Source organism: Mya arenaria, chromosome 16 (genome assembly GCF_026914265.1).
Source record: "Mya arenaria isolate MELC-2E11 chromosome 16, ASM2691426v1".
Lineage (NCBI taxonomy): Eukaryota > Metazoa > Mollusca > Bivalvia > Myida > Myidae > Mya > Mya arenaria.
Window position 1 is genome coordinate 28,324,954 of NC_069137.1, and position 12,370 is coordinate 28,337,323.

At 36.0% G+C, this 12,370-nt stretch overlaps 1 protein-coding gene across 1 annotated transcript in view; it reads left to right on the forward strand.

Annotated features, from left to right (window-relative positions):
* Positions 1–12,370, forward strand: part of LOC128221536 (uncharacterized) — a 59,721-nt gene that overhangs the window by 16,633 nt on the left and 30,718 nt on the right. Inside the window, exon 2 of the mRNA XM_052930142.1 lies at positions 9,966–10,033. Coding sequence (XP_052786102.1) covers positions 9,966–10,033 — 68 coding nt within the window. The remainder of the gene's footprint in view (positions 1–9,965; positions 10,034–12,370) is intronic.

A 12,370-nucleotide genomic window follows, 5' to 3' on the forward strand; every position in this document is an offset into this window, starting at 1 on the left:
CGCGTATTATGCCAGACATATGGTTATTTACCAAGCCACGCATTCCCTCAGATACACGGCCAATTGTTTAGGAAGCCACTCATTATGTCATTCACTATTAAGCCTATTCTGGCATTCACTTAGCCACCCATTATGTCATTTATTTATTCGCTCATGAAGTCATTCACTTAGCCGCTCATTTTGTAATGTAGTCAGCCGCTCGTTCTGACTTTCACTTATCCGTTAATTGGGTCAGTAACTCAGCCGCTCATTATGCCATTCACATTACCACGCATACAGTCATTTATTTCTCCGCTTATATGTCCTACATTAAGCCGCCCAGATTGGCATTCAGAAAGCTGCACATCTTGTCATTCAGAAAGCCGCCCATTTTGTCATTCGTTAAGCCGCCTATCTTGCCATTCAAAAACAAAACGTCCATGCTGTCGTTCAATAAGCTGCCCTTTCTTTCCTTCATACAGCGAGTTAAACTGTCGTTTTCTCAGCCTTTCATTTTGTCTTTCACGCAGCCCCTCATTTTGTAATTTAGTCAGTTATTCATTATGTCATCCACTTAGTCGCTTATTCTGTCATACGCTCACCTATTCATTATGTAATTCATTCAGCTGCTCATTATGTCATCCACTTAGCTTTTTATTCTGCCATTTACTCAGATGTTCATTATGTCATTTACTCAGCTGCTCGTGATGTCATTCACTCAACCGCTCATGATGTCATTTACTCAGCTATTCATTATATCATCAACTCGGCCGATAATGATATTCATTTTACCGCGCTTGCATACATATACTTCGCCGCTAAGTATGGCCTCCAATAAACCACCTTTGTTGTCATTCAGAAAGCCGCCCATGCTGTCATTCGTTAGTACGTCAATCTTGTTATTCAAAAAAGCCGCTAATGTTGTCATTTATTAAGCCGCCTGATTTGCCCTTCATATACTGGTTAAAACTGTCGTTTGGTCGTTCACAAAGCCGTTCATTTTGTCATTCACGCAGCTATTTGTTCTGCTATTCATTATTTCAGTTACTCTGCCAAACTTTATGTCATTTAGCCTGCCGCATACACTGGAATTGAATCTCAGTGTGTCACTCTGTCAGACGCCCGTAATGACATTCAGTCAGCCGATCATTCAGTCATTCACGTTATGTAATTTACTGTTTTAAACATTCTGTCACTCACTTACCTGCTCAGTCTGCCTTTCATTCAGCTAATTGTGCCATTTACTTTACAACACATTATGTCGTCCACACAGCTGCATATTGTGTCATTCAAACATTATGGCATTCACTTAACGGCGTTTTGAATCATTCACTCAGTCATACAATCTATCATTTCTTTAAGCCCCTTATATTGTCACATTCAGCCGCTCATTATGTCATTCACTCAGTCTCACATATGGTCATTAATTAAGCCGCTCATTATGTCATTCACTAAGCATCACATATTGTAATTCACCCAGTCGCTTACTGTGTCATTCACTCAGCCGCTAATTATGTCATTCACTCAGCCGTTCTTAATGTCATTCACTCAACTTCACATTTTGAACTCCACTTAGTTGTCATTGTGTCATTCTCTCAGCCGCTCATTCTGTCATTCACGCAGCCCCTCATTCTGTCATTCACTTAGCCGCTTATTCTGTCATTCACTCAGCCGCTCATTCTGTCATTCACTCAGTTGCTCATTCCGTCATTCACTCAGTTGCTCATTCCGTCATTCACTCAGTCGCTTATTCTAGTATTCACTCAGTCGCTCATGCTGTCAATCACTCAGTCGCTCATTCTAGTATTCACTCAGTCGCTCATTCTGGCATTCACTCAGTCGCTCGTTCTGTTATACACTCAGCCGCTTATTCTGGTATTCACTCAGTCGCTCATTCTGGCATTCAAACAGTCGGATATTCTGGCATTCACGCTGCCGCTCATTCTGTCATTCACGCAGCCGCTTATTCTGTCGTTCACTCAGTCGCTTATTCTGTCATTCACTCAGTCGCTCATTTTAGTATTCACTCATTCGCTTATTCTGGTATTCACTTAGCAGCTCATCCTTTTATTAAGTCAGTGGCTTATTCCGCCATTTTGTCATTCACTGAAACATTCATGTTGTCAAACAACCACACATTCTGTCATTTATTCAAACGCTCCTTCATTTCAGCAAATATCATTTGCGCAAGCTCTCATTCTGTCATTCTCCCAGCCGCTTATTATACCTTTATCTCGGCCGCTTATGCTGTCATTTACTCAGCCGTTTATTCTACCATTTACTTAGGCACTTATTCTACCATTCACTCAGCCGCTTATTCTGTCATTCACTCAGCCTCTTATTCTGTCATTCACTCAGCCTCTTATTCTGTCATTCACGAAGTCACTTAGTGTTTCTTTCGTTCAGCAGCACTTATTATTTACAGTATGCCTTAACATGGAATCTGTTTGTCCGGACCATAACTCAAAAAGTACTAATACGAGTTAAAGGAAACTAGAAAAGACATTCAGCGCATATGTCTGGAACATAACTCAAAATGTATTTGAGGAATTTACTTCAATGTTTATATATTGATAAATCTAATTGAGTAGAAGTGTTGTGCCAACAAACCATAACTCTGTGTTTGGCATTTGGGGACTATGTTCCGAAGCTTAAGTACACAAGTCTTGGAGGTAATGACTTTGAATTTTATATGTAACAAATATTTGATTGAGGAGAAGTGACGCACATACGAACTATAACTCTGTATTTGGTAATTATTTTTCTTCGGTCTTTATGTGTAGTTTCTGCTGAGCAAAAATTCAAGCATCGTTGATATATTCATTTTAAACTTCATAATCAGATATGCTTTATTGATGATGAGTTCAGTGAACATGAGTTATCAATTAGTGTTTGGTATTTTTAGAGTTATTGTCCTTCGTTTTTTATACTGATTTTTTGTTTGAAACATAAATAGGCATTGATTTAAATTTTCATAAAGAGGTATATTTTACTGCGTAGAAGTGCTAAACATAAACACCATGACTCTGTTAACAATATCTTAACATTCATTGTTCTTTGTTCATATTTTCATCATGGTTTTTAACTTGAGAATACTGTATTCGCCTGCTTTTGTATCAAACACTTAAGATTCTTCTGTACTTAATTCGGCTGTGGATATGACAGTCTGTGACTATATTTGTCGAGTTTACACTTCTCTTCAAATATGCTTTTGTCTGCTATTTCAACGCGCAAATGATATGAATGATTTAAAATCACACAAATCCTCTCCACGTTGTACTGAAGTCTTGATGATCGTGCATGTGTCCATTCCAACTTATTTGCCATATAACTGAAAGATTTTCCGAGTAACCATCATCATACACTGTGCTGGGGTTTTTGTTTTGCCGTTATTGGGCTGCAAAATGCCTATATGTGTTTTTATTGTTAGGCTTTTAATATTTACCGCCACAAAGCTGTTTTTAATTGGTACAATTAATAACAAAATGCATATCATATAAAGTTATGCAATCTACCATGCAGAACGCATGCCAGCTACGCAAAAGCACCTATTATATAATGTTATACATTATGTCAGGCAGTAACAACACATGCAAAACTGTAACACATTTTCTATAATGACATACATTACAGCATATATTCTATTTAATATACGATCTGCAAGGCATTGCCTATACCGCAAATGCCGTGACACATATTCTATAACGATGAATAAAAGACCATGCCGATCATTTACATCCAAAGCTGCATCACCTTATTAATATAGTGGTATTGTCAACATCGCATTTGTGCACATTAATTTATTAGTATAGTGATATTGTCAACATCGCATTTGTGCACATTAATTTATTAGTATAGTGGTATTGTCAACATCGCATTTGTGCACATTAATTTATTAGTATAGTGATATTGTCAACATCGCATTTGTGCACATTAATTTATTAGTATAGTGGTATTGTCAACATCGCATTTGTGCGCATTAATTTCTTCGTATAGTGGTATTGTCAATATCGCATTTGTCCACATTAATTTATTAGTATAGTGGTATTGTCAACATCGCATTTGTGCACATTAATTTATTCGTATAGTGGTATTGTCAGCATCGCATTTGTGCACATTAATTTATAAGTATAGTGGTATTGTCAACATAGCATTTGTGCACATTAATTCACAAGTATAGTGGTATTGTCAGCATCGCATTCGTGCACATTGATTTACTAGTATAGTGATATTGTCAGCATCGCATTCGTGCCCTTCTATTTACTGGTTCAGTGGTATTGCCAACATCGCATTCGTTCCCAACTATTTACTAGTAAAGTATTATTGTCAGCATAGCATTTGTGCCCTTCTATTTACTAGTAAAGTGGAATTATCAGCATCGCATTCGTGCCCTTCTAGTTGATAGTAAAGCGGTATTGTCAGCATCGAATTCGTGCACTTTTATTTACTAGTAAAGTGGTATTGTCAGCATCGAATTCTTGCACTTCTATTTACTAGTAAAGTGGTATTGTTAGCATCGCATTCGTGCCCTTCTATTTACTAGTATATCGGTATTGTCAGCATCGCATGCTAACCCTTCTATTTACAGATAAAGTGGTATTGTCAGCATCGAATTCTTGCACTTCTATTTACTTGTTTAACAGTATTGCCAACATCACTTAACCATTCATTCTGTCGTTCACTCAGCCATTCATTCTGTCGTTTACTTGACCATTTATTATTTCGTTCACTCAGCCATTCATTTTGTCGTCCACTCAACCATTCATTTTGTCGTTCACTCAACCATTCATTCTGTCGTTCACTCAGCCATTCATTCTGTCATTCACTCAACCATTCATTTTGTCGTTCACTCGACCATTCATCCTATCGTTCTCTCAGCCGTTCATTCTGTCGTTCACTCAGCTGCTGATTCTGCCATTCAGACAGTCGCTCATTATATCATTCACTCATTATTTCAATCACGCATGATCACATTCTGTCATTCATGCGACCGTCAATTTAGTATTTCACTCCATGCTTTCATGAATCAACCTGAAATCAGATTTAAATTTATGTTAGCATGAACTCGTAGGTGGATGTCATTTGCCGATATTTTGTTGGAAAACTAAAGTATCATGTGTAATGGAAAAGTGTTTATCTACTCAAGACAGAGCCGTTTGTTTTCATGGTAAAAATTGCCGCTTTATCCGTCCGTCCTTACGTCCTTAAACATATAGCTAAAGTGTAGTGAGCAAGAACCATAATCCTATATTCAGTCATTAATGAATTATGTCCTGCTTTCGCTCTTACATTATGCAGTAATAAGGAATCTGTTTGTGCGGACCATAACTCAAAAGAACTGCATTTGTAATGTAGATAGATTGCATTGAGAAGAAATGCACTGCACACGAGCTTTAATCATACCTTCCATACTTGCTGAATTATTTTCCTTAAGCATATTTTTATACTTATATCTTTTCTTGAACATAACTCCGAAAGTCTTTCAGGTCTACATCTAAATATATTTCTTATTCAGGAGAAAATTCAATACACAAAAACCATAACTCTGTACTTTGCGTTTTTAGAATCATTTACATATAGATGTTATTGATGAGGAGTTCAGTGCACAGGAATCGTCACCCTTTCGTTGTTTTTTAGAGTTATTGTTCCTTGTTCATTTATATAACTGATTTTTGCCTGGAACATTACTAGGTATTAACTTCAATCTTCGTATACAGATATACTCTACTGCGTAGAAGAGCCGTGTACAAGAACATTATCTCTGTTTTCAAATTTTTGGCTTTTCTTACCCTTTGTTTATTGTTTTACTATTTTGTATTGAGCATATTCTAATGACCTCCCCTGCCTTTGTATCAACCCATTAAGATTATTCTGTACTTCATTTGGCGGTGGATATAGAAGTCTGTAACTAGTTCTTGTCCAGTTTGCAATTCTCTTAAAATATATTTTTGTCTGCTCTTTTAACCCGCCAATGATATGAATGATCTTAAAATCACCTGACACAAATTATCTCCACATTAAACAAAAGTTTTGATTGTCGTGCTTGTGTCCACCACCAACATATTTGCCATGCGTATAACTGGTAGTTTAAAATAAATTGAAATGATTATTTCCAATTTGTGCTTCTTTTCAATTTTGTACTCGGTGGGGCAGCATGCATCGCTTCAAACGCAAGCATTGTCTTAGCATACTTTCAAAATAAGAACACTCAGAAACGTTAGAAATGCGTTAAACGTCGCGAAAGTGGACTGTCTAGATTTTTCGAGTAACCAACACAATAAACTGCGGATTTGTTTCAAATACATGGGAAAAAAACGGTCCCGTACATCTTCAATATACAGGCGTTTTCGGACCCGTACACCCAACGTGTAAGGACCCCGTACACGATTACGTATACCGAACACCACGTGTATGGACTTCCGTACATCAATCCCCGTACCCGTGGATATACGGAGTTATCAATATTTAGTAGTAGTAGTAGAAGCAGTAGCAGTAGTAGTAGTAGTAGTAGTAGTAGTAGTAGTAGTAGTAGAATTAGCAGTAGCAGTAGCAGCAGTAGTAGTAGTAGTAGTAGTAGTAGTAGTAGCAGCAGCAGCAGCAGCAGCAGCAGCAGCAGCAGCAGTAGTAGTAGTAGTAGTAGTTAGTAGTAGTAGTAGTAGTAGTAGTAGTAGTAGTAGTAGTAGTAGTAGTAGTAGCAGCAGCAGCAGCAGCAGCAGCAGCAGCAGCAGCAGCAGTAGCAGTAGTAGTAGTAGTAGCTCATTAATCTAAAGCAATGGTAGCATTTCAATACTAAGACACATAACCTATATACTATGAGTATGAGTAAAAGGAATGTTCATGCACACATTTATCATCTAAGTGATGTGTTTTTCAGGCAATGATTCCTCATGAGTTTTTCGGCATTTAATGGTAAAGCTGCAGAGCTCAACAAACGGGTATTTGAATTGCTGGAATCTGTCTGTCTGCCTGTCAAAGAAAATGGAACGTCTCTTGTTTGTAAGTAGACCAACAATTCGTTTTTAGATCGTGAGTGAAAACGTTTTTTGTGTACTGTGTCTATAGTTTTAATTGGGACAATTAATTATAAATGGTTCATGTGTGCACATACAACGAATGCAGAAGAAAGTTGTTGAATTATATTCATAGGGTTTACATCATGTACATCTGCAACATTTAAATATTTATTTTACAAATTTCTCAAATGCAAATCTGGTTTAAAGGACATTAAAAGAGTTACAATGCTATTACTAACAATGCACAGTCTGGCGTCAACATACTGTGGACGTACGTTGATTTCCCCAAAAAAATATCGGCCATTGTTATTCATTACCGTAAAAGCAATCGGAAACGAAACGCCAAGTGAGTAAAACTGCTTAGCGTGTGTTCTCATAAAAGGATTTTCATGTAAATATAACTTAGGAGTTTTGAATTTATATTTATTGTTAAAGCTTAAATGTGCGTATCTTTTTATATTATAAAGCACAAGGTTGTGTCCCTTTCTACGACACTTCTCTTATAATTCGCCAAGTTGAAAAACCATGGACGGGCGATCTCACTGATGATGAAATAAAGGTACGTTTATGAAAAAATTAAGTTACTTATACTTAGATGTTTCACGATACAGCGAGAGCATTCCATGATATATTACAATACAAAGTAACGTTCCGCGATACGTACCACGGTATATTACAATACAAAGTAACAATCCGCGATACGTACCACGGTATATTGCAATACAAAGTAACAATCCGCGATACGTACCACGTTATATTACAATACAAAGTAACGTTCCGCGATACGTACCACGGTATATTACAATACAAAGTAACGTTCCGCGATACGTACCACGGTATATTACAATACAAAGTAACGTTCCGCGATACGCACCACGGTATATTACAATACAAAGTAACAATCCGCGATACGTACCACGGTATATTACAATACAAAGTAACGTTCCGCGATACGCACCACGGTATATTACAATACAAAGTAACAATCCGCGATACGTACCACGGTATATTACAATACAAAGTAACGTTCCGCGATACGTACCACGTTATATTACAATACAAAGTAACGTTCCGCGATACGTACCACGGTATATTACAATACAAAGTAACGTTCCGCGATACGTACCACGGTATATTACAATACAAAGTAACGTTCCGCGATACGTACCACGGTATATTACAATACAAAGTAACGTTCCGCGATACGTACCACGGTATATTACAATACAAAGTAACGTTCCGCGATACGTACCACGGTATATTACAATACAAAGTAACGTTCCGCGATACGCACCACGGTATATTACAATACAAAGTAACGTTCCGCGATACGCACCACGGTATATTACAATACAAAGTAACGTTCCGCGATACGTACCACGGTATATTACAATATAAAGTAACGTTCCGCGATACGCACCACGGTATATTACAATACAAAGTAACGTTCCGCGATACGTACCACGGTATATTACAATACAAAGTAACGTTCCGCGATACGTACCACGTTATATTACAATACAAAGTAACGTTCCGCGATACGTACCACGGTATATTACAATACAAAGTAACGTTCCGCGATACGTACCACGGTATATTACAATACAAAGTAACGTTCCGCGAAACGTACTACAGTATATTACAATACAAAGTAACGTTCCGCGATACGTACCTCGGTATATTACAATACAAAATAAAGTACCGCGATAAGTACTAAGGTATATTGCAATACAAAGTAACGTTCAGCGATACCTATCACGGTATATTGCAATATAAAGTAACGTTCAGCGATACCTATCACGGTATATTACAATACAAATTAATATACCGAGGTACGTATAACGGTGTTTTGCTTCATTAAGGTAACATAAGAATTATGACTTGGTTTAGACACTTTTTATTGATATGACAATAATGCATCAGCATATTACAAACATACAGAAAAAAGATCGAAGAGATAGCTTAGAGCTAAAATTTAAACTGGTCTTCTTGCATCTATCATGACTTAAGGACTTGGTTTCAAATTCAAACTGCTGAAACAAAACATATATTTAAAGCACTTCATTTTTTGACAATAATCAGAAAGTAAATATTGACCCAGTCAACTATATGAATGTAAATAACTAAAATGCTAACATGATATCGCTATTTATACAACGACAATTTATGAACATCTGTATTTCAAATAAATACACACAGCAATGGATTCAATATTTTCCTTGTTTTGTTTACAAATCATAATTTAGTCCGGTTTTACACTGTTAGACTCTTTGTTCCGATTTATTTCGGATTTTTTTTAGTTTTTCTTTGCGGATATATTGTTTTTCATCATTCGCCTCCTTGTCGCTGAAAGCTTCGTTATACCGACATAATAGTAAGTGCAAGTGGCTACACGAACTGAAATAAGATTTAATGTATTAATTTTCAAAACCAAATACCGGTACGTTCATTTCGTACCCTGGTACGATATAGCATTGCTCTAAAGACTTTTTAGTGACCGTTTCGTTTAAGTTTGATATGCAGTGAACCAATGTGATATTGAATATAATATATATCATGTGTTAAGATGGGTCTGGCTTGCTTATTGTAATCGAATGTTTAAGTTTTTAATAATATTTTGGGCAACTAATTGACATATTAAGTGAAACATATTAAGGCGCATTTTATAAATAAAAATTATATATATATAAATGTATAATTAATCGATTGCTAAATTTCTTAACGCCTCGTTTAAAAGAGTATATGTATGTATCACATTGTGGCGTGGAATATCCCCTGCCAAGTGGTATAAAACTGTCAATCAAAGGGTCGCAGGGTCGATCTCCCAGCCTCGGCACAACTAAAAAGGTCCGTCTTCGGAGATGGAAGTTAAATGTAGTTGTTTTTGAAAATCAGTTGTCTTTTTGTAGAATTTATGGAATAAGTAATATTATAATAGTATTAAGTAAGCATATTGATGTGTGTATATTTCAGGTTAAGTTAGAACAAAGAATTCTACACTACGCAATCGTTCCCCAGGTGGCCTTCTTCAGAAATGAACAGTACGAGGAGTATTTCATAATTATGTTGTATTATTGTTTAATTGTTGTGCCATCGGAACACTTATATATCAAATTAATAGTTTACTCTCCCAAACGTTTGATAAATTTCTCCCCATTTTTGTCTGTCATTAATCTTACTCATTAGGATAGTTAAACTCAAGTTATATAAATGTTCTAATGGTATGTAACTTCTTAAAAAACGTTAAAACGTATCGATATCTGTAACCAAAATAATGAAGGAGTCATCCGAATAATATCAAAATAAATCTTATACTAGCTTGTATTTAAAAGAACGAACATATATAAAGTCCTCCTAAAAAGTAGGCATTTGATTACATACACAATCACGAATGATCTGTTGAAAAGCAAATATCAGTCAATCACCAGTAATGGATTACTCACACAATCAAGTATGATCTGTTGAAAAGCAAATATCAGTCTATCACCAGCAATTGATTACTTACACAATCACGAATGATCTGTTGAAAAGCAAATATTAGTATATCATCAGCAATTGGTTACTCACACAATCACGAATGATCTGTTGAAAAGCAAATATCAGTCTATCATCAGCAATTGGTTACTCACACAATCACGAATGGTCTGTTGAAAGCAAATATCAGTCTATCATTAGCAATTGATTACTCACACACTCACGAATGATCTGTTGAAAAGCAAATATCAGTCTATCACCAGCAATTGATTACTCACACAATCACGAATGGTCTGTTGAAAAGCAAATATCAGTCTATCATCAACAATTGATTACTCACACAATCACGAATGGTCTGTTGAAAAGCAGATATCAGTCTATCATCAGTATTTGATTACTCACACAATCACGAATGATCTGTTGAAAAGCAAATATCAGTCAATCACCAGCAATTGATTACTCACACATATCACGAATGATCTGTTGAAAAGCAAATATCAGTCTATCATCAGCAACTGATTACTCACACAATCACGAATGATCTGTTGAAAAGCAAATATCAGTCTATCATCAGCAATTGATTACTCACACATATCATAAATGATCTGTTGAAAAGCAAATATCAGTATATCATCAGCGTTTGATTACTCACACATATCACGTATGATCTGTTGAAAAGCAAATATCAGTCTATCACCAGCAATTGATTACTCACACATATCATAAATGATCTGTTGAAAAGCAAATATCAGTCTATCATCAGCAATTGATTACTCACACATATCACGTATGATCTGTTGAAAAGCAAATATCAGTCTATCACCAGCAATTGATTACTCACACATATCACGAATGATCTGTTGAAAAGCAAATATCAGTCTATCATCAGCAATTGATTACTTTCACATATCACGTATGATCTGTTGAAAAGCAAATATCAGTCTATCATCAGCAATTGATTACTCACACATATCACGTATGATCTGTTGAAAAGCAAATATCAGTCTATCATCAGCAATTGATTACTCACACATATCACGTATGCTCTGTTGAAAAGCAAATATCAGTCTATCATCAGCAATTGATTACTAACATATATCAAGTATGATCTGTTGAAAAGCAAATATCAGTCTATCATCAGCAACTGATTACTCACACAATCACGAATGATCTGTTGCAAAGCAAATATCAGTCAATCACCAGCAATTGATTACTTACACAATCACGAATGATCTGTTGAAAAGCAAATATCAGTCTATCATCAGCAATTGATTACTCACACAACCACGAATGATCTGTTGAAAAGCAAATATCAGTCAATACCAGCAATTGATTACTCACACATATCACGAATGGTCTGTTGAAAAGCAAATATCAGTCTATCACCAGCAATTGATTACTCACACAATCACGAATGATCTGTTGAAAAGCAAATATCAGTCAATCACCAGCAATTGATTACTCACACATATCATAAATGATCTGTTGAAAAGCAAATATCAGTCTATCATCAGCAATTGATTACTCACACATATCACGTATGATCTGTTGAAAAGCAAATATCAGTCTATCATCAGCAATTGATTACTCACACATATCACGTATGCTCTGTTGAAAAGCAAATATCAGTCTATCATCAGCAATTGATTACTAACATATATCAAGTATGATCTGTTGAAAAGCAAATATCAGTCTATCATCAGCAACTGATTACTCACACAATCACGAATGATCTGTTGCAAAGCAAATATCAGTCAATCACCAGCAATTGATTACTTACACAATCACGAATGATCTGTTGAAAAGCAAATATCAGTCTATCATCAGCAATTGATTACTCACACAACCACGAATGATCTGTTGAAAAGCAAATATCAGTCAATACCAGCAATTGATTACTCACA